The sequence below is a fragment of the Apodemus sylvaticus genome, chromosome 13 (genome assembly GCF_947179515.1).
Source record: "Apodemus sylvaticus chromosome 13, mApoSyl1.1, whole genome shotgun sequence".
In the NCBI taxonomy this organism is placed as follows: domain Eukaryota; kingdom Metazoa; phylum Chordata; class Mammalia; order Rodentia; family Muridae; genus Apodemus; species Apodemus sylvaticus.
The window spans coordinates 29805325-29828755 of NC_067484.1; the positions used below are offsets into that span (position 1 = coordinate 29805325).

General features: G+C 39.8%; 1 protein-coding gene across 4 annotated transcripts in view; it reads left to right on the top strand.

The window, feature by feature from the left end:
* Positions 1-22036, top strand: part of Cep76 (centrosomal protein 76) — a 30383-nt gene extending 8347 nt beyond the window's left edge. For 2 of the 4 annotated variants that reach the window (XM_052155166.1, XM_052155165.1), the window contains 8 exons: positions 1931-2059; positions 4471-4659; positions 9518-9684; positions 11498-11831; positions 15656-15873; positions 16205-16320; positions 18757-19001; positions 21824-22036. In XM_052155166.1, the coding sequence (XP_052011126.1) occupies positions 1931-2059; positions 4471-4659; positions 9518-9684; positions 11498-11831; positions 15656-15873; positions 16205-16320; positions 18757-19001; positions 21824-21913 (1488 nt within the window). In that variant the 3' untranslated portion in view covers positions 21914-22036. Of the gene's footprint in view, positions 1-1930; positions 2060-4470; positions 4660-9517; positions 9685-11497; positions 11832-15655; positions 15874-16204; positions 17790-18756; positions 19002-21823 lie in introns of those variants that run through there. The other 2 variants (XM_052155168.1, XM_052155167.1) reach the window with 2 other exon arrangements.
* The last annotated feature ends 1395 nt before the right edge of the window (positions 22037-23431 follow it).

Below are 23431 nucleotides of genomic sequence, written 5' to 3' on the forward strand. Positions count from 1 at the left end.
ATCATTTACAAGGCCCTGGGAGGCCTGAGAGTGTGTCAGGGGAAGAGTCACAATGTTGGAGGGCACATGGGAAAAAGTTTTATTGCATTAGTATGTATTTGTGTGTGCATGGGAGGTGGGTGGTGAGTGTGTGTGGCTACTGTGACGGGGAGTGGTACTGGTGCTCCACTGCATGGGCCTAGGATGGAGCGCAGGTCATCCGGCTTTGGGGACAGGCCTTGAGTCATCCTTAGTGGAATGCTTTGTGTCCTAACCCCACTGCCAGGTCCCTGGAATCACTTCCTGGGGTTTGTAAAAGCCACAGATTCTTCCGTCCTTGAGTTGGATTTCTGTTTGCGCTCTTCAGCTCAGCTGTGGCTCTCCGCACTCCTGTGGAGGGAGCTCTCCAGCTGCACACTTTATGTTGGAGCCTTGCTTATCCACCCATCCTATTTCACAGCCTTAGCCTTCCTCCTCCCTCTTCCCTTCCTCTCATCCCCTCACTGTGGTACTGGACATCAAACCCAGGGCCAAGCCACATACTAAGTAATGTAGTCCTGTGAATTACAGCCATAGCCCTTCACATTTTTATTTATACATTATTGTAATTTGTGTATATATCTTACTTAATATGTGTATATATGTTACAAAGCTATATGGTAGATAAGCAAAGAACTATTTGATTTTTTATTTTTGCTTGCATTTTTGAGACAGGGTTTGTTTGTGTAGCACTGTCTGTCCTTGATTCTGTAGACCATGCTGGCCTTGAACTCAAGAGATGTGCCTGCCAGTGCCTATGCCTATGCCTTTGCCTCCCGAGTGCTGGGATTAAAGAGATATGCCATCAACACCTGGTTTAAATAACTATTTAATTACATTTTATTTTGTTGGAATTTTTTATATACAAGATCACCTTGTATAGCCCAGCATGACCTTGAACTTTCAATCCTCCTGTCTCAGCCTCCTGAGTGCACTGGGATTGCAAATTTGTGTCCAGTACTACATCATCTGATAAATTCTGTTGTTACTTATATTGACAACATTTTTTTATTGGTGGCTAGAGGGATAGCTCAGTTTTTAATATTTCTGGATGCTCTTCCCGAGGGCCTGGGTTCAAAGTTTATGAATTTATGAGTTGGGAATTGAATACAGGGCTTCATGAATTGTGGACATCCTATATCACAGAGATCCACGTGCCTCTGCCTCTTCAATGCGATTAAAAGCCTGTGCTGCCGTGCCTGGTTTATAGCAGTTTATTTTTAGGAGTCTGGAGACAGTGAGTAAACAAAATGTCAGCTCTAAGCCGGGCAGTGGTGGTGCACAATTTTAATCCCAGTACTTGGGAGGCATAGGCAGGCAGATCTCTGATTTTTGAGGCCAGCCTGATCTAAAAATGAATTTCAGGACAGCCAGGGCTACACAGAGAAGTCCTATCTCAAAAAAAACCAAAACAAAACTCCAGATACAGAAGGTGTTAAACTAAAAAGTTACCACAGGGTGATGTGTGACGGACAGTTACTGGGAGGCCAATTTAGCCACACTGATGGATACAGAAATACCTGAATATCAAGAACTGTTGTGTTTAATTCCAAGATTGAGCCTGTGTGTTCTGGGTAGTGGGCACAACATCCTTGAGCGAGAGGCTCTGTAGATGGGAAAAGAGAAAATGAGCTAGGGCCAGAGTGATAATGAGCTTAGACAGGTAGTTGTCACGACGGCAGGAAGTGGAAGAAGTAAGTGTTCTCTTCCTTGAAAAAGTCCCATCATGTGCAGGGAAGTTATTTGGATTATGGAGTGGAGACCAGTGGTATTGAAGCGATTATAGAATCCAGGAAATGTCGAGTTGTTTGCAGAAGAGTTAGGTTAAGTTGGGAGCAGCAATGGAGAACAGTAGATTGCTCTGGTAATTGACATTTATAGACATTTAATTTTTTTTTTTTTTAATTTCAAGCTTGCCTTGGAACGTCAGAAAACTGCCGAGAAAGAGCGATTGTTTCTAGTTTATGCTAAGCAGTGGTGGAGAGAGTATTTACAAATTCGACCCTCACACAATTCACGGCTGGTCAAGATTTTTGCCCAGGTTTGTAAATTATCTTAGAAAAGTTTCATTCCTATATTTGAAATGTATTGCTATAAATATTTAATTTACATTTGTAAAAATATATTCATTTCACAAATCAAAGTTTATTTCAAAGCAGTTATCTTTTATTGGCTAGGTTGGTGGCATAACAGCTTTGGTTAACTTAGAATATTCCTTTTCATAATATGTAAGATTAATTGAACAGTTAGGTATTAATGGCTAATATGTACACTGAACTCTGCATACGTCACAAGGGCTCTAGATATATATTGTTTTTTAAAAATAGAAAACAAGGGGACTGGAGAGATGGCTCAGCAGTTTAGAGCACTGACTGCTCTTCCAGAGGTCCTGAGTTCAATTCCCAGCAACCACATGGTGGCTCAAAACCATCTGTAATGGGATCTGATGCCCTCTTCTGGTGTGTCTGAAGGCAATGAATACTCATATTTACTTATTTACTCATATAAATAAATGAATAAAAATAAATCTTAAAAAAAATTAAAAAAAAAGCCAGCATTAAGTAGCATTCCAGTGGCTCGGTGAGGAAAGCCCGTGCTATGCGAGCTGACCCTGGAGCTCATACAGAGGGAAGGGAAGAACCAACACCAACTTCAAGCTAGCGTCTGACCTCCACACATGCGCTGGGCATATGCATGGACACACATCATTTGCACTCAATAGTAAAAATATCACATAAGATGCTTTAAAATAATAGTAGTGCGATAATTGTGTATGATCACTGTTTCTAAGCCAGTGGCCAGAAATGTTTAATTGCTTAATTTCAACTACAAATGATTTGACTTTGGTGCAGTTTCATGCCGATGAACATATTAACTTGAAAGTGCCTTTTAGTACAGCTGACCTGCCCTATGTTGTAGCTTAGAAACACGATACACTAAGGAATATCTGTTGTTTACCTTTGTGATCAGGTGACACACAGGAGCTGTGGCTGCCTAGCATCAAAAATAAGTACATGCTACATATTACTAGTCTAGTAATCAAAATTTAAAGTACAGTTTCTTCTGAATATATATATATATATATAGGTATCGCTTCTGAGGAAGTGTTAGATTAATTTTGATATTAAGTGTCTTAGATGTCTTAGTTAGGGTTTCTGTTGCTGTGAAGAGATACCATGACTATAGCAACTCTTATAAAGGAAACATTTAATTGGAACTTGCTTACAGTTTTAGAAGTTTAGTCCATCATTTTTATGATGGGTACATGGAAGCATGCAGGCTGGAGAAGGAGCTGAGAGTTCTACATTGGCAGGCAGCAGGAAGAGAATGCCACACTGGGCCTGGCTTGAGCGGCTGATATCTCAGTGACACACTTCCTCCACTAATGCCACACCCACTCAACAAGGCCACACCTCCTTATAGTGCTACTTCCTATGGGCCTATGGGCCTATGGGCCCATTTTCTTTCCAAAATCACAGATGTGTGCATTCATGCATATATCTTGTACTCCCTAATCCTTGGGACAAACTACAAATGACCTCATATCTAGACAGGGATCTTGGGACTAAGAGTCCAAAATTAGCTGTTAGTGGGAAGGAGAAAAATTGCTTCTAACTTTCCATAGTATAATTTTTGTTGAGGTCTGAGATTCCACTGGAGAACTACTGTGTGGAAATATATTGGTGGTTCTGAAAATTGAGCATTGTGTTCCTGTTGCCTACAATACAAACGAATACTTCAGCTTAGACTTAGATCCCATTTCCTTCCCTTGCCTATCTGCTGACTCCTTTTTTTGTTTGTTTTCTTTTTGTTTGTTTTTTGGATTTGGTTTTTTGGAGACAGGGTTTCTCTGTATAGCCCTGGCTGTCCTGGAACTCACTCTGTAGACCAGGCTGGTCTCGAACTCAGAAATCCGCCTGCCTCTGCCTCCCAGGGTGCTGGGAGTACAGGCGTGTGCCGCCACCGCCCAGCGACTCTTTTTTTCAGAGCAGTTCTTAACTACTATAGGCTTTGGAGTCAGACAGCTCAGGTTATAAAACTCCTGGCTCCACTGCATGCCTTTATTGCCAGCACTTGGAAGAAGAGGCTCTCTGAGTTTGAGACTAGCCTGTTCTATAGAGAGTTTTAGGACTATCAGGGCTACACTAATATAAACCCTGACTCCATTATATAACAGATAGATAGTTTGTTTCATTTATAAAAGAGAATAAGATAGAGTTCATAAGAATATAAGTGCCAGGCAGTGTGATAGTGTACGCTTTTAATCCCAGTACTTGGGAGGCAAGAGCGGACCTTTGTCAGTTGGACAAAACTTAAAAGATACAGTAGCATTGTGCTAGATGAAAGGTGTGAATGCAATCAGTGGCATCCAGATTATCTACAGAATAATAGGAAGATGTGGTGCTTCAGGTGATTGGCTTGTTGTTATAATGTTTCCCCTTCTTCCTCCAGGATGAGAATGGGATAAATAGACCTGTCTGTTCCTATGTCAAGCCACTTCGAGCTGGGCGACTTCTGGATACTCCGAGGCAAGCAGCTCGATTTGTTAATGTCCTTGGTTATGAACGAGCCCCTGTTATTGGAGGAGGTGGCAAGCAGGAACAGTGGTGCACTCTGCTGGCTTTTCTCTGTAGAAACAAGGTATCATAAACATGTAACAAATAATAGTATTTACTCTCAATTATTTTTAATTTATAGCATATTTATAAAAGAATTTCCTTGAAAATATATGGATTATCAACTCTAACAAGTCAAATCTTACCATTATTATCTGTAATGTTTACACATTGGCACTTAAAACGTAGCATGTTTATTTTTGTTGGCAAAAATCTTATTTAATAGAATGTTTTTCCACTGAGATAGAGACCCAAAGTCATAAAGCCAAATGTGCTGGCTTATGCTTGTAATCCTAGAACTTGGGAGACTGGCAAAAGATCATGGGTTCAAGGTCAGTCTGGATAACAGAAAGCTCTTGGGCAGCCTGTGCTACATAGTGAGATCTTGTCTCAAAAACAAAGCACTTGGATGTGGTGGTCAGAGGCAGAGGCAAGTGGCTGACGGTGAGAACTGCTTAGTGTGTGTGACAGGCTCCAGGACCGCCAAGGTCCAGAAAGAACAGAAGCCTATAAGCAGAATGGTTATACGAAAAGTTCTTGCATTTTATGGTATGCATTTTTCTTTAGTTTTAACACAATCATATTTAACTTATGTAATATATAAGTTATAATTATAACTTGTATAAATTTGATATTAAACTTCGTAAGACATTTGTATTTATTTTATATTTTTATTTGTATATAATGTTTGTCAGTGCATGAATATTCATAGTACCTATGGAGTTACAGAGGATTGTGAGCTACCATGTGGGAGCTGGGAAACCCAGGACGTCTAGAAGAGCAGCCAGGTCTCTTCACTGCTGAGCCATCTCTCTAGTTTCTGATATAAAACTTTTAGTGATTTCAGTACTTTAACTTCAGAGCACAGGATGTTTCCTTGTTTTCTAAACTCTAACAGTCTTGCTAATATAGTGAGCAAGTAAGTTTTTTTTTAATATTTACTGCAGTGAAACAGGAAGACAAGCTTCTTTCACCCGCTGCTGTTTTATATTAATATTGCTGTTTTGTATTAACTTTGTCTGGTATTGTGTAAATAGAAAGTGCAGTCACAAAGGACGGCTCATAGAGTAGAAGAAACATTTGAGTGACAGACTCATTCATCACTTGGAAAGGCTGGGCTGTGTGTGTGTGTGGGGGGGTGTGTGCGTGTGTGTTTTGTAGTATTTTTAAGACAGGGATTCTCTATGCATTTCCAGCTGTCCTAGAAGCTGCCTCTGTAGACCATGCTGACCTTGAACTCAAAGAGATCCATGTGCCTCTGTCCCCAAGTGCTGGGACTAAAGGTGTGCACCACTACTTACACCCAAATCCCTAAAACAAGAAACTCAGCAAATGAATGCTTTCTACCCATTACTTCTAAGGGTTTCCAAATTAAGGACTTTAGTATGTACCCAAAAAAAGCAAAACAAAATATACAACAACAACAAAAAAAATGTAACTCATAAAAGCCTTTTTTCACAAAAACTCTCAGATGAATTTTATGTACTAATGTTTAACCAATTCCTGTAGCTTAATAACTGCAAATACTTAATAACAGCAAAGTACTGAAAAAACGTTTAGCTGGATTCTTAAATTACATAAACACAAAAGGTTTGGACCTGATTTTGTGATTATTTTGAGGTAGATTAACATTGCAAAACTCACTAAACTAGTGTAAAATCCCTTAAAATTCACATAGTGAATTAAAAGGAGAGGGTATCAAGACACTCTGCCTAGATCCTCCTGGGACCCAGCAGTTATAAATATTGAGCAAAAAGAGCTGGAGAGATGGCTCAGCAGTTAAGAGCACAGGCCTGGTTTAATTCCCAGCACCCATATGACAACTCACAATTGTCTATATCTGCAGTTCCAGAGGAATTGTACATCTCACAGAGATGTACATGCAGACAAAATATCAGTGCACATAAAAATAAATAATCTTAAAAAAATTTAGGTATTAACAAAAGTTTGATTGAGTTATACCTCCTAGCGTTGGTAAGCTTTATGCCAGCCACTGTGGTCAAATGATTAACACTAATTATTCTTGTAAAAATGTTTTATGAATCTCATCAAATAGAATTAAAATCCAACTTAGAATAGACAGGCATAGTGACTCACGCCTTTAATCCTAGCACTTAGGAGGCAGAGGCAAGTGGGTTGCTTTGAATTAAAAAACCCAGTGTGGTCTACATAGTGAGTTCTAGGATAGACAGAGCTATGTAGAGAGACTGTCTTGAAAAACAAAAGACATCCAGTTTATATGTGAAAATTCACTGATAACCCTAAATCCAATAATGAAAGTATTATAATTAACTAAAAACACAACAGCTAAGATCCAAACTGGGATTAGATACCCCACTATGCATAGCTTTAAAACATAGTAATTTATAAGCAAAATTACTTGGTGGAGGATGGCTTACTACACTTAAAACTCAAAGGACTTGACATATTTAAAAATAGGTAGTATTGGCCATGAAGTGGTGGCACATGCCTGTAGTGCTAGCAGGAGAGGCAGGTGAGTTCAAGACCAGCCTGGTCTACAGAGCTAGTTAGTCTTAGGTAGCCAAGGCTACACAAAGACACCCTGTCTTTAAACCCCATAGGTTGTCTCTTAAAAATAGTTGAAAAAAACATTTATCCAAAACAAAGTTTATTTCTAAGCTATAGTTTCTAAAAGTTCTACTTATATTTTTAAAATTCTAAAACTTCTAGTACAATAGGAATGACACCTTTTTTAAAAAATATTTTTATTTAAATAAGCAGTTGATTGTAAAGCTAGTAATCACTCGTAATCACTCATTTTAGTTTTATTTCTGTTACTTTGCTAAAATACCATGACACAAAAGAAGGGAGAAAGGTTACAGTCCATCACAGCAGGGGTGTCAAGGCAACAAGCACTTAAAATAGCTTCTTGTAACATGTCCACAGTTGAGCAGAGGGAGTGAATGTGACCATGCTTAGGACTCAGCGAGCGCTCTACAGTTGTAGACAACCCAGGCAGATTAGAGGCTCCTAACGCTTGCTGTGCAGAATTGACGCTTCCGCTGTTCTGGTACCATTTTCTGAAGCTCTTCACGTATCTTTTGGTGTTATGTACCAAGAGTAGAGCATAGCATCAGATGGTGCCTGCCCTCAGTGGCCAGGACAATAGGATGCAGGACCTTAGTGAACAAGGCAGAGTAGATACCAAGTCTCTAAAAGAAAAAACACATTTTAAAGTAGAACCTTGAAAATTATTTAAATATTAAAGTAGTTTTACTGCATTACCATTATAACTCTAAAGGGGCAACTAATAATTTATTCCCAATTCATCATCTTTTATAATTTTATTCATTATGCATATTTTTTCATAATTTATAGGTAATATATAGATAAAATCCTGTCCTGTTTTATTTATGTTAAAAACACTTTTTCTATTGGATTCATAGAGGTTTTTTTTATTTATTTTATATATATGAGTATTCTGATTTTATATATACCAGAAGAGGGAAGCAGATTCTATACAGATTATAATCCACCTTGTGGTTGCCAGGAATTGAACTCAGGACCTCTGGAAGAGCAGACAGTACTCTTAACCACTGAGCCATTTGTCTGTCCTGGAACTTGTTTTGTAGACCAGGTTTGCTTTGAACTCATAAGAGATCCTCCTGCCTATGCCTCCCAGTGCCGGGAGTTAAGGCATGAGCCCCTATACTTACCTAGTTTGCTTTGACTTTTTGATATTATAAATGAACTTTTTGCATAAATGCCTCTTAAATTTTATTTGGGGTTTTTATATTAAAAATCTCAGGAAGAAAACATACTGGCTCTAAAAGCTTTTATGAAACATTATGATAAGGGTATATAGCTCAGTGGGAGAGCAGTCCTGGGTTCAGTTTATATTACTGAAAAAAAATGGGGGAGGTGGAGTTAGAACCATAGAACCAGAAATAAAATTTTGAGGGAAAAAGTTCTTCATTTTCTTACTCTATTATTATTTTTGCATATGATCTATAATAATCTTATACTTAAAATATCTGTTTAAACACATCTAATATATGCTAATACTAAGTGGCCAGAGATGAATTTGAACTTCTGCCTCCTGAGTGCTGGGTTTACAGATGAGTACCATTATGGCCTGCTTGTGGTGTGCTGGAGACCTAAGGCAGGCTCTCTGCGCATGCGAGGCACTCACTCTACTCTGCTCTATACCCTAGTCCCCAGTTTCATACTCTCTCTAATGTGTAGAAATTGTATAATAAGGGATGGGCATGGAGACATTCCTATAATCCAAGCATCTGGCAGAGACTAGAGATCACTGGAGGCTAGCCCTTGCCACACAGTGACAGCTGATGTGAAACAGTAACGTAAAAAGAAAATCTGGTCAGGCCTGTGGTGGCTCACACCTGTAATCCCACCACTTGGGAGGCAGAGGCAGGCAGATTTCTGAGTTCAAGGCCAGCCTGGTCTACAGAGTGAGTTCCAAGACAGCCAGGGCTATACAGAGAAACCCTGTCTCTAAAAAACCAAAAAAAAAAAAAAAAACCACCAACGAAAATCTGGAGCATAGAGGGGAGCATGGCATAGTCCACCCTAAAGTCAACATTTTATTGTCTTATTGTTCTTGTTATCATTACCTATCTTAAAAGAATAGTAGATACCATTGACCTTGTTGGCTTCATCTGAGCCCTTTTCATTTATTTACATTTCCTGCTGAAATATTTTCAGCTTGCTTGTCCATCCCCTTTATCTTGTAAATCTCCCTTGTAAATTAGCATCTTTCACATTAGCATATTTCCCCTTGTTTTAGATTAACACTGGATTAATGATTAAAGTTGAAGTTTTTTATTGATTTTTTTTTTTTTACTTTAGGTATTTAATAGAACTATGAATACATCCTAATTTTACTTGACTTTCCTCTCTAGGGTGATTGTGAAGACCATGCTAACCTGTTGTGCAGCCTCCTTCTTGGATATGGACTGGAGGCCTTTGTCTGTGTTGGAACTAAGGCCAAGGGCGCTCCTCATGCCTGGGTTATGACCTGTGGGACTGATGGGACCATCATGTTTTGGGAGAGTTTAACAGGGCACAGGTTAGTCAACTAAGTTTACAAGGAGAATATAATGAGGGCTAGGGTCAGTGGTAGACACAGGCAGAGAGCCGAGTCCACACGGTTGTCCTCTGTCCTCCAGTTGCATGCCACAGCATGTGAAAACTTGGATCAGTCCCAAAGCCCTGCAGTTATTTATTTATCCATCCATCTATCCATCCACCCACCCACCCACCCACTCACCTACTCATTCATTCGGTGTGAGAGGAAGTCAGGATAACTTGAAGAATTGATTTCCTCCTCTATATGGGTTCTGGGACTCACACTCAGGTCAGAGGCTGAGTAACAAGCCTTTTTTTTTTTTTTTAATTATTTATTTTATGATATGTAAGTACACTGTAGCTGTCTTCAGACACACCAGAAGAAGGCATCAGATCTCATTACAGATGGTTGTGAACCACCATGTAGTTGCTGGGATTTGAACTCAGGACCTTCAGAAGAGCAGTCAGTGTTCTTAACCCTCTGAGCCATCTCTCCAACCCAACAAGAATCTTTCACACTGAGCCTTCTTGAAATTGCAGCTCTTTTTTGTTTGGATGGAACACAGAAGTACATGTTTATAATTTTAGTTATTAGAAGCTATTTGGCATATGGTTGCTAAGTAAATGACTTTTAAGAGAATACTATGTACTCCTAAAATATTTACTATCATAATATTAGTAAATATATGTATATATATAGTTTTGTGTAATTGACATACTTATTTTCTGAGGATTATTCCTAAGACTAAAAATGAGTTCAAAGCCGGGCAGTGGTGGCATACGCCTTTAATCCCAGCACTTGGAAGGCAGAGGCAGGCGGATTTCTGAGTTTGAGGCCAGCCTGGTCTAAAAAGTTCCAGGACAGCCAGGGCTACACAGAGAAACCCTGTCTCGACTCCCCCCCACCCCCCCAAAAAAAATGAGTTCAAGTTGAAAATCATGGCTTAGTTTGAAAATCTGAAGTAGGCACCAAGACTGTTTCTTCCTGGGTGTTCTTTCTTGTTTTTCCTTCATCTTGTATTAAGTGTTCAGTGTTGTAACAAGGGCTGGGCTGCCTCCTTGTTTTCCTAAGTTCTGTTTCTCCCTGGCTGATAATCATTTTGAGTAGTCGTGCCTCATATTATACAGGTAAATTATTTTAATTATGATACTCTCTGGGATAAACTTTCTTGATCTTCACCATAGACATAGACTATTTCCTTCCTTCCTTCCTTCCTTCCTTCCTTCCTTCCTTCCTTCCTTCCTTCCTCCCTCCCTCCCTCCCTCCCTCCCTCCCTCCCTTCCTCCTTCCTTCCTCCTTCCTTCCTTCCTTCATCCTTCTCTCTCTCCTTCCCTCCCTTCCTCCTTCCTTCCTTCCTCCGTCCTTCTCTCCTTCCCTCCCTCCCTCCGTCCCTCCCTCCTTCCTTCCTCCCTTCTTTCCTTCCTTCCCTCCTTCCTTCCGGAAGTTGTTTTTTAAAGATGCACTATGCAGATAAGGCAGAGTAAGCAGTTGGGAGCTGGCTCAGTAGAGCGCTTGCTGTGCAAGCCTGAGTTCCCATCTTCAGAACTCATGTGGAAGCCGAGAGTGGACATACGCCTGTCTTCCCCAGAGCTGGGGACACAGGGGGATCCTGGGGGTTCAGTGGCCATCTACTCTACCCAGAACTGTAAGCTCTGGGATCAGGGAAAGACCTCATCTTCCAAAAAACGTAGCTAGTGCTAGGACATGATTGCACCAGCCTCCAGCCAGCACACTCAGTGTGAGCAAGCGAGAGCACGATAACTGACTTTACAGTTGAAAAAGTCTCATTGTATAAAACTGTCATTTCTTTTAGGTACATCCACAAGCCTACTAATCCTGATGGACCTCCACTTGCTGAACAGCCTAAACCGCTGTACCCCTATCGAACAATCGGTTGTGTTTTCAATCATCAGATGTTCCTGGGAAACTGTCAACCCTCGGATGCAGTAGAGACCTGCATATTTGATTTGAATGATGAGTCCAAGTGGAAACCCATGAGTGAAGAAGCAATTAAGTCTGTGTGCGCTCCAGGTGCTACTACATCCCTCCCTCCCTTCCCACCTCTGTGCGCATCCACGATTGACGCCTCAGTCACAAGCAATGAAATTGAAATGCAGCTAAGGCTTCTGGTGTCCGAACACAGAAAGGTAACTGCCACAGAAGCAGTTGTGGCTTCATGCTCCCTTTGTTGTGTTTATTTTCTAATTGTTCCTTTAGAATTATTATTGTATGTGTATGATTATTTTGCTTGTAGGTAGGTATTATACCACTTGCATGCCTGATGCCCTTGAAGGTCAGAGGAGGGCTCTGGATCCCCTTGGACTAGAGTTGCGGTTACAAACTGCCATGTGGGTGCTGGGGATTGAACCTGGGTCCTCTGCAAGAGCCACAAGTACACTTAACCAAAGAGCCAACTAGCCATCCCAACTTTTTTCTTTAAGATTTATTTATTGTTATTTATATGAGTACACTGCAGGTGTCTTTAGACACACACTAGAAGAGTGCATCGGATACTATTACAGATGATTGTGAGCCACCATGTTGTTGCTGGAAATTGAACTCAGGACCTCTGGAAGAGCAGTCAGTGCTCCTAACCACTGAGCCATCTCTCCAGCACCCCTATCCCAACTTTTTTCCCCATAAGTGTGCTCAGTTAAGGCAAAAGGTGAGCAGTACTCACCTATTATTCTAGCTCAAAGCAAAGCCAACACAGTTGCTACCTTCATGAAGATTGTAGTGGCTGAACTCAGGAGACATAGTTGTGAGACTTAAAAATGGCTAAATCTGGGCTGGAAAGATAAGTTAGTGGCTGAGAACATTTTGCCTTTACAGAGGCCTTGGGTTCGGATCCTAGCACCCATATCCAGTAGTGCACAGCCTGTAACTCCAGCACTGGGGAATCTGACACACTTTCCCTGCTTACTCAACTACCCATAAACACAAACACACACACACACATAAGTAAAAATGAGAGCTTCTTAGGAATTCCTAAGTCTACTAAACCTTCTAAAGTTATTATTTCCTCCTAGAATTGGAGGAGGATGGGCTTGTTCACATTCATTTTAGCCCAGTCCTGCCACGCCGCCATACCCCTTCCCCGCCCCTCGCCCCCGGCTGCCTTGCTCCCTTAGCTTGTTTCTGGGAATTTTTTTTCAAGATTTATTGTATGTGAAAGTGTTTTGCCTGCATGTATGTAAGTATACCAGGTGTGTGCTTCATGCCTGAGAAGGTTAAAAGAAGGCATTGGATTCCCTGGCGCTGGAATTTATAGTTATAAAGTGCCATGTGAGTACAAGACCTGAAACTAAGTCTTCTGCAAGCACCACAAGTACTCTTAGTCACTGAGTGATCGCTCCAGCCCTCTTCCTCTTTCTTTCTTTTCCTTCTTTTCTTTCTTTTAATGATTTATTTATTATTTACACAGTGTTCTGCCTACATATCAGAAGAGGGCACCAGATCTCATTATAGATGGTTGTTAGCCACCATGTGGTTGCTGGGAATTGAACTCAGGACCTCTTGGAAGAGCAGTCAGTGCTCTTAACCTCTGAACCATCTCTCCAGTCCTCTTCCTGTTTCTTTTATTCCACATGGGTGGAGGTAAAATTACACCTTCAGTCTAGCTTTAATTTGCATTCCTTTAATAATAGGATCAGATATCTTGTTTATTGGCCGTGTTGACTCCTTCATAGGGGCATTATAGACAAGATGCACTGATTAAAGGGAAGAGAGTAACATGTTTTATATTTTATTTTTGTTTTTTTGAGACAGTCTCACTTTGTAGCTCTGGTAGGTCATTATGTAGACCAATCTGGTGTTGAATGCCAAGAGCCCACCTATTCTTCTTAGTGCACCACCATAGCTAGTGAGATTAACATATTTTAAGAATAGAACTTTACCTGGGCGATAACTCAATGATAGTGTGTTTGTTTAGCATGTTCAGTCCCCACCACACACACATACACACACACACATGCACACGCACACGCGCGCACACACACACACACTCATACTCTATCAATTCCCAAACTTGACATTTATCCCAAGAATCTCTTAGAAGACTGACATCTTAGAGTATTAAGTTATTGATGATTCATGACCGACAAGCAACTGAAATCCAAAATTTCTAGATGATATTTGTTTCTAGTTTGCCTCTTATGCTCCCACTTAAAATCCCCTTCCTGGATAACCTTTCCTTGTTTTCCTGACACCATCAACGACAAATTGATTCATTATATTCTCTGGGCTCCCAATCACTCATAGTCCTGCAGGTTTTTGACCATGGCTATGAAAATTTACATAGCTTAGTAAGCACCTGTTAGTGATAAGGGAAATATAAAGTCAGAATTGAGGGTATTTATTCATATAGCTGAAATCCGTGTCAATGCTGATCATTCTAAACATTAGCTAAGTCAGTAGTGCCTGTAACCCTGCAAGAAAGATGTGTGTGATCTGGAAAGTGTTAAAAAGCCTTTCAGACTGCTTTTGTTATGAGCATTTGTTATGAGTACTACTTGCATGCCTAATGTCCACAGAGTTCAGAATAGGGCTTCTTCTGATCCTTGGAACTGGAGTTACAGATTGTTGTGAGCCTCCATTTGAGTGCTAGGAATTGAACCCTGATCTTCTACAAGAGCAAGTGCTCTTAACTGTTGAGCCAACTTTTAATCTTGTCTTTACCTTTTAATCTTTTACAATGTTAAATACAGTGCCTTTTAGGGTAACCGTTTTGGAAATTCTTGACATTCATTTACTCATTGACTTTGCCCTCTACTGTGGTTGGGTTTATGCAGATTGTCTTTCTTACAAAAGCTCTTGAGGGGGAAGTTGGTCTTGTATAACTTAGGCTGGCCTCAAACTTTTTGTCACTGAGATTGAACTTCTGATCCTCTTGTCGCCGCCTCTTGTGTGTTGGAAATACAGGATGCACCTTTACACCTAGTTTTATGTAGAGCTGGGAGTTGAACCCAGGGCTCCATGCCTTACCAACCAATCCAAATAGAGCCTAAAAACTTACTGATATTATATCTTCCATATTAGGATGATTCTGTATTCTTTCTAATGAGTAGTTATTTTATACTTCTGAGTCTTAATTAAGTACACTCCTTACTAGCACCATGCTGAAAATATTAATGCGTTATTAGCTGATGGACAAGGCGTATGTTACAGCAAGTTATTCTATTTCTTAGAAGTAACTGCTTATTTTTATTTCTGTTTATCCCTAGAATAATTAAGAGGAAATTGAGAAATTAGGACAGCTTTTAAGAAGTCTCTTCAGGCAGATGTGGTGGCACACAGCTTTAATCCTAGCTTTTGGGAGACTGAGGCAGGCAGATCTCTAGAGGACAGTCTGGTCTACATACTGAGTTCCAGGACAGCTTGGGCTGTGTAGAAGAGACTCTGTCTTTAAAAAGAAAGAAAAGAAAGGGAAAGGAAGGTCTTGAAAGCATGGGAAGTACAACCAGGCAAATCCACATGATGAGAACCTGTGTAAAAATGAACACAAATCTCTTGCCAGGTATGGCCGCACATGTCTGCAATCCTCGTACTCAGGAGACGGGGTAGGAGAACTGTTTCAAGATGGAAGCCATCCTTGATGGCTAGATAGGACTATGGAGTTACAGGCACATATGTCTTGAGTTGGGTGTAGTGGCACATGTCTGTAATCCCAGCATTTGGAACATGGAGACAGTAAATCACAGACATACTCAGCATCACACCTGGACTATAGGAAATTCTGTCACAAAGCAACACAAATAATTAAACAAACCATTTCCTGGCATACATTCAAGTGAGCAGTTAGCTAGGTATAGTGGTGCATTCCTCTAATCCTAGCTGAAGGCTGAGGCAGGAGGATTGCAAAGTCTATGTCCATCTAGCCCATGTTCAGAGACCCTGCCCAAAAGCAAAATGTACATTTGTATGGAATTGGTTTTTAAAATATTAATATATTTCACATTTTGAATTGCTACAGGACCTTGGCCTCACTACTGTTTGGGAAGACCAGCTCTCCTATCTTTTATCACCAGCTTTGGCTTCATATGAATTTGAACGAACAACAAGCATCTCTGCAGGCAATGAAGAATTTCAAGATGCCATAAGGAGGGCTGTGCCTGACGGGCACACATTTAAAGGGTTCCCCATACATTTTGTGTATAGAAATGCAAGGCGTGCATTTGCCACTTGTCTTCGGTAAGGATTTTATTAATTCATAATTTAAAATTTTGTTAGCTGGGTGGTGGTGGTACAGAGGCAGGCAGATTTCTGAGTTCGAGGCCAGCCTGGTCTACAGAGTGAATTCTAAGACAGCCAGGGCTATACAAGAAACCCTGTCTCGGAAAAAAAACAAATCCAAAAAAAAAAAAAAAAGAAAAAGAAAAAGAAAAATTTGTTAATTCATAGATATTTTTGTACTAAGAATCTAGAAAGCAATTAATCTGATAATTGCTAGGTATGACAAACTATATAAACATGAGAGCTTCCACAGTGACTTTCTCCTTAATTACTTTTTCTTTTTATATAGGTCTCCTTTTTGTGAAGAAATAATCTGTTGTCGTGGAGACCAGGTGCGACTGGCAGTTCGTGTTCGAGTGTTTACCTACCCTGAATCTGCATGTGCTGTTTGGATCATGTTTGCTTGTAAATATCGCTCAGTATTATAGGACTAACATTTCCTAAGAATTATTCCTGTGTTTTATTAGAATTGTATGAATAGCTGTATGAAGGTTTCTTAACTTAAAATCAGCCTTTAGGATGTCGTTTTATATAGATCTGACTGGCAATGTTTTAAAATATCATGTATGTACTTAAAAATTAAGGATAAAAATTTGTATTGAATTTAGTATGAATTAAGTGTATAATAATAAATGATACTTTGAGGGACTCAGTAGTTTAAATGTGAATGTAAGATCTGTTACTTTACATTAGTAAGTAAGTAAAGAGATTTGTCTACTGGTTTAAGCCATAGTTAAATCAAAATGATCATTATTTTTCATAAAGGAAAGATTATTTTACACGAATTAGGAGAAATTAACCTTAATAGTTTATTTATTACATAGATAAAAATATATTTTGCTAAATTATCATTTTTGTGTGATACTAGGGATATAGGAGGCTTTACAGAAGTGTAAGTAAAGACTTTGATGTAAGAATAGAAAAAAGCTAGGTATGATGGCACACACTTTTAATTCCACAATGGGCCAGCCTGGTCTACATAGCAAATTTCAGGCCAGTCAGGGCTATACAGTGAGAACCATCACAAACAACAACAAAAGGAATGTAATAACCAAAAAGCATAAATGTTAATAACTGATCTCACATGAATATGCTGTATGTGAATAATTTATGGATATTATTTAAATTAATCGAGCACTTTAGAAAATACTTATTACATTTCATTGTTTATAATGCTGGTTGTTCTTTATTTTTTGTTGTGATTAAAAACATCAGCCTATTGCCAGGCTATGATGGTGCACACTTTTAATTCCAGCACTAGGGAGGCAGAAACAGGTGGATCTCTGTGAGTTCGAGGGTAGCCTGGTCTACAGAGCTAGTTCCAAGACAGCCAGGGCTATACAGAGAAACCCAGTCTCAAAAAACAAACAAAAATCCCAATTGAAAAAAAACAGATCAGCTTGTATGTGACTCATGTCATTGAAAAAATCATAAGAGGCCATTGAGAAAGCATGTGAGTTCATATTTATTTTAAACTGAGCAAATTTAAATGTTTTATTTTAAAAGCAAGCAAAGGTAAGCATTAAAAACTAAAGTAATTCAACTTTCTATAAGTAACTGATGATGAGTATTTTGACTGTCCATTCTGCGTTTCTGTGCAGAGGGTTGTTTTGTTTTGTTTTGTTTTGGTGATACTAGCAATACTACATGCTGGGCAAACACTACCACTGAGCTACACCCACAGTGTGTCAACTATGTGGCCCTGGCTGGCCCAGAACTCACAGAAGTTTGCTTGCATCTGTGTGCAGTTTCTTAGTTCAGTTGCCTTATCCATTGGTCTTCTTAAGAAATAAGTGTATGCCAGTCCACTATCCACATTATTTATTCTTTTCATTACTTGCTGTTGCAAATAAAATGGTTTATTTATTTATTTATATTTGGATGTCTGACTTTTTATATTGACTTTGTATGTGCCTACACATGTGCTTGTACATGTGAGTGTATATCATAGAGTTTATAGAAATCAGGCCAACTGTCAGGAGCAGGAGCAACATTTCCATCTTTTGTGACACTGACATGACTTTAGAGAAGTAATCTGTTACTATAATTATACACAAATCCATCAACAGTTTGTGGGTTCTGGAGATTAAACTCAGGTCAGCAGTCTTGCCAGCAAGGAAGTGCCTTCACCCTCTGAGCTATCTCACTGGCCTAAATATTTTTTTTAAAATTAAAATCTAAAGATACTATACCTAGCTGTGGTTTCACAGGCCTTTAATCCCAGCAGTTGGGAGGCAGAGGCAGGCATATCTCTGAGTTTGAGGCCAGCCTGGACTACAGAAGGAGTTCCGGGACAGCTACAGCTACACAGAGAAACATTGTCTACAAAAAAAAAAAAAAACAAACAACCAAAAAAACCCACAACCCAAAACAAAACAAAAGCAAACAAACAAGCAAAAGATAGATATGGTAAAACTTTTAAAAAAATTACAATGAATATTTATCATTTAATGTTTTTTTAGAAGTCGAAATATTACCCCTCTTCATTTCCATCTCTTGTGACACTGACATGACTTTAGAGAAGTAATCTATTACTATAATTATACACAAATCCATCAACAGAAAATTGCTTGAAGTTTTCAACTTTTGAGATAAGCTGAGGCGTATACAAAGACGCTGGATGTATCAAAGGTCAAAGCTGTTTTGTTACTAGATTGGTCCTCCTGTCTTCCTATATAGTAGCACATGTATTTCAGCATGCTTTTGTTATCAATTCTACAATAAATTTGTTTGTTATGCACTTAGTAGAGTCTGACATTAATACTCTTTAAAGTTGGTTTACTTAATCAGTTAATTCACCGATCAATAGAACTCTTGTGCTCATAATTCTGTGTGTCTTAGTTACCTTTCCTGTTGCTGTGATAAAGTACCATAAGGAAAGAAGCTTAAGGGAGAAAGAGCTTACTTTGGCTCCCAGTTGGAAGTTGCACTCAGTCGTGGTGGTAGAGTGTGAAGCAGCTGGTCATATTCCATCCACAGTCAAGAAACAGAGGGATCCCAAGCCCAGGGCATGGTGCCACTTCCCAAGCAAGATAATCCCTGAGTGGCATGCCCAGAGACAGACCCAATCTCAGTATCCCTCACAGGTATGCCCCAAGGCTTGTCTCCTGGTGTGACCCAGATCCTGTCAACATCAACCATCAGAATATTCCTTTGGGTCTTCTTTTTGTTTGTCATGGTTTTTTTGAGACAGGGCTCCTCTGTGTAGCCCTGGCTGTCCTGGAACACACTCTATAGACCAGGCTGACCTTGACCTCACAGAGATGAGCCTGCTTCTGCCTCCCGAGTGCTGGGATTAAAGGTTTGTTTGATCCATCACCAACAGGCTGGTATATTCCTTATATTTGATTTAGAGCTGACACATGATGAATACATTTGAAACCCATTTTCCTGTGGCGTAACAAAGTGTGAACCAAATGAAGTCCAGGCTTTATATTTATAAAATCATTTGTGTGTGTGTGTGAGTGTGTGTGTGCTTGCCTGCAATGTTTACCATGTTCGTGCAGTGCATCAGGTCATATGAGCGTATCCTTGGAAGTACAAAGACTTTAATATTTATGGAAAGCAGTATCTTTTTTTTTTCTTGTGGTTCATAGTCATGACTGAAGAATCTGTTGCCAAATCCATAGTTAAATTTCCCCCTTGGTCTTATCTCCTTGGAAAAAAGTATTTGGCCTTAGGTGTACATGGTTTAACCCCTTGAATCTTTCTTTTATGTCAGTACCATTGTTTTTAGAACAATCTTATTCATGTATCCCTGTTGGCCTGGGACTCATCAAGTAGACCAGACTGCCTTAGAACTCACTTTGGTTCCAAGTGTTAGGATTACAGGTGTGTACCACCACGCCTAGTTTGTGGCATTTTTTGGAGGCAGGGAACAGCAGCCAGGTTGGCATTAAACTGGCTCCAATAGCTGAGGGTGACTGAGTGTTTGACCTTTTAGTCTGACTCCTAAATCCTGGGATTACAGATGTGTGCTCTGGAGGTCAAACCTAGAGCCTGGTGCATGCTGGGCAGGTTCTCTTCCCACCGAGCAGCAAGTCTAGCACACACTACACGTTGTGATTACTGTTTGGGGTGAGGGGGGTTCACAACTTCATTCCTTCCCCAAGATCATTTAGGTTATTATGGGTGCCTTGAAAATTCCATTAATTTTTAGACCCAGATTTTCAGTAGTTGTGGTGGGGCGGGTAGGAGAGAAAAATCAACTGGCATTCTAAAAAGTCACTTAGAAAGTGTGAGTGACTTTGACGGATGCTGTTTTTCATGATTACAGCTTCTTCCATTCTTAAACTTTCATATGATCTGTCTTTGAATGTCAGTTATGTCTTATGCAGATGATATAATTGAATCTTTAAAATCCAGTTGACAGTTGTATGTCTTAAAGGGGCTATTAAATAAGTTCACATTAGGCTCAGTGGTAAAACACATGCTTAGAATGTGGAAAACTATGTATTAAGTTCCCAGTAACCTCTTCAAAAAATACATTCCTACTCATTCTGTATTCTTTGTATTATATATTCTATTCCTGGTATAATTGTATTTAGGTCTGCCATTTTTCTTTTTGCCTAGTGCCCTCCCCCTCCTTTACTCAAGATTCTGGAGTACTTGTGTCACGTGAACCCCACTGTGATATCCCCTCTCTCAAGACAGAATCTGACTGTGCATCCCAGATTGCTCAGGCTTGAGGTCTGCCTGCCCAGCTCACACAATGTGGGATTGCCTATGTGAGCCACCACGTCTACTTTTTTTTTCTCCATCACCCCTCTTCTTCTTTCCTGCACTACTTTTATAAATGTTCTGTAATCTGACAAGTACTCCTCCTGAGCCATATTTTTAGCCCCTTGTCTTTTATAAAATGTATTTTCAGTATTATTTTGAGAATATGTCTTTTTTTTTTTAAGACAAGATTTACTGTTGCGGAGCTAGCAGTGTAGACCCAGCTGGATGTGAATACACAGAGATCTGCCTGCCTCTGCCTGGGATTAAAGGCATGCACTACCATGCCAGGCTTGAGAATGTCTTTAGTTAGATATGGTGGCTCTCACCGGTAATCACAGCACTCCAAAGGTTGAAAAAGAAGAATTGCTACCTTGAAGGACATAGCTTCAGGTGGCCTGAGCTCTAGAGTGAGACTGTCTGAAAAAAAAATGTAAATGGTACATGTGTCTCTAAAGTATGCATAGGAGAGTCCAGCCATTTAGTTGGTACCTGTGTTTGTGAATATGTGTATGTGCTTGTCTGTGTCTATATACATACATTTTAGATACATACATTTTAGTGTGTGTGTGCACATGTCTACATGTACATGTGGAGACCAGAGGTGGAGACTGAACTCAGGGCCTCTGCAATAGCAATAAGTGCTCTTCACTGCTGAGCTGTCTCTCCAGCCCAAGATATCAGTTTTAAATAGTAAGTTAGCCTGCATGATAATTCATAATTGTTTTAGAGAGATGGGACCATGCCAGTCACATGGAAGGTAATTACTATGGGAGATGACTTGTGAGGAAGCCCAAATGCCAATTCATTTACAAAGCCAACCAAGAGGATGGCCTGATTTGGGCTTGTTGGTGTTTTAGAATCACAAGTTTAAACAATCATTATTTGTCTTTTCCTATTTTCTTAGACTTGGTAGGAGACTTGTTCTTGTCAGCAACAGAGAGCAGTGAGCTGGTCAGGAGGCCTGGTCTCCGCTCCTACCCTCTCACTTTGCAGCCCTCCATTTTGTCCTGTTAGATAGGAATAAAAATCCACCCTTCAGCTGTTATAACTGAAGGGAAAAATCATTCTGAAAGCATTCGAAGTCACTATAATATATATATGTGTGATTATTGACATTGGAAATTGAGGTTACAACATGGAAAAAACCCACTGTTCCTCTTTTCCTCCCTTTGGTGTACTTTTCTAGGTGAATGTGCCTCTTAGGAGCGGGTGTCTGGGACTGTCTGCGATTAAGCTCAGGCTGCACACTCGGGCCGTGCTCCCCAACAGCCTCTGAGCAGCGCAGCCTGCATCGAGTCCAGAGTATCAAGCATCAAGTAATTCATTCTACAAAAATGATAAGTAAATAGAAGAAGATGCCTCAAGGATCCTATTTTCAAAATAAACATACGAAAATCAAGGAACGCCAAAATCATACTCCGAGTTACACCTTTTAGTTTCACTGATCTCCAGATACTTTGAAAATATCTTAAATGTTGATTTGGATTGTTTGGACATGTAAAATATATAAAGTCACTTTTAGAAACCCGAATTACAAAGCTTAAAAAAAATGGTGGTAGAACAAAATATGCCAAACCAAAGGTATTTGAATTTTTGAGATTGAATTGAAAAGGAGAAGCAGGAAACTGCCCACGATGTCACAGGATTCCGGGGACAGGATTCCAGGGACTGGTTGAGGAGCACATTCCCTCAGCAGGTAGCCCTCGGTCTCAAGCATCGATGGTGAATATGAGGGGCTTGTCAGAACTGCAGAAGATACTGGAAATCTCTACAGAAAGTGTCCAGTGCTCAGCCACAAGCTGAGGAGATGCATAACAGAAAGTGGATATGACTTTAAGGATTTCCCTCCTACTCATTCTGTGTACAGAGGAATATCAGACAGTGTTCTAGCTGTCATCTTGCTTCATCGTAACTACTCGTATGCTCACAAGAGGTAGATTTACCTCACAGTATATATCATAGAATTTGTACTTAAAAACACAAAAATTTTCTTTGTATATAACCTTTCAATGATTCATAATATTTTTCCCTTTCAAAATGCTTACATTTTAGCCAGGTAGTGGTGGCACACACCTGTAATCCCAGCACTCTGGGAGGCAGAGGCAGGCAGATTTCTGAGTTCGAGGCCAGCCTGGTCTACAGAGTGAATTCCAGGATAGCCAGGGCTATACAGAGAAACCTTGTCTCAAAAAAACCAAAATCCAAAAACAAACAAACAAACAAAATGCTTACATTTTAAAAAGTATTATTTAGAAAATGAAAATAATCCTAGGGTTGCAAATCAGCTTTCAAAAAAACTATATAAACAGTCAACATGGGGGTTGTGAGTGGAGCTAAGTTTTTGAGCGTTATTGCCTAGCATGCATGAAGCCCCGGGTTTGAACCTGCAATACGTCAAGCATGGGCACACAGTCAAGACATCTTTGGCTACATGAGAATTAGAGGCCGGCTTGGGCTGCATAAAATTCTAAATCTAATTTGGATTTTAATAAAGGTTTTGCTCACTTCCACCTCTTTCAACCTTCCCTCCATTGTCACAGTTAGTTGAGCATTCATTTACTGCCCTTCTTCAATTTATGGGCCATGGAACACTTCTTTAATCCAACTTGTTTTGAGTGGGTAAGGTACACAAAGCTGGTTTTGTGTAGTTCATGTGCAAAGGGTAGCAATACTCCACAAGGCCACAAGATGGTGGTGGTGTCCACACAAGTGGGCCATTGTTTCTCTGCATTGTTCAAAGGATTTTTAAGCTCTTCTGTATTTTCAAAAGCCACGCAGAATCCACTTTTAAAAA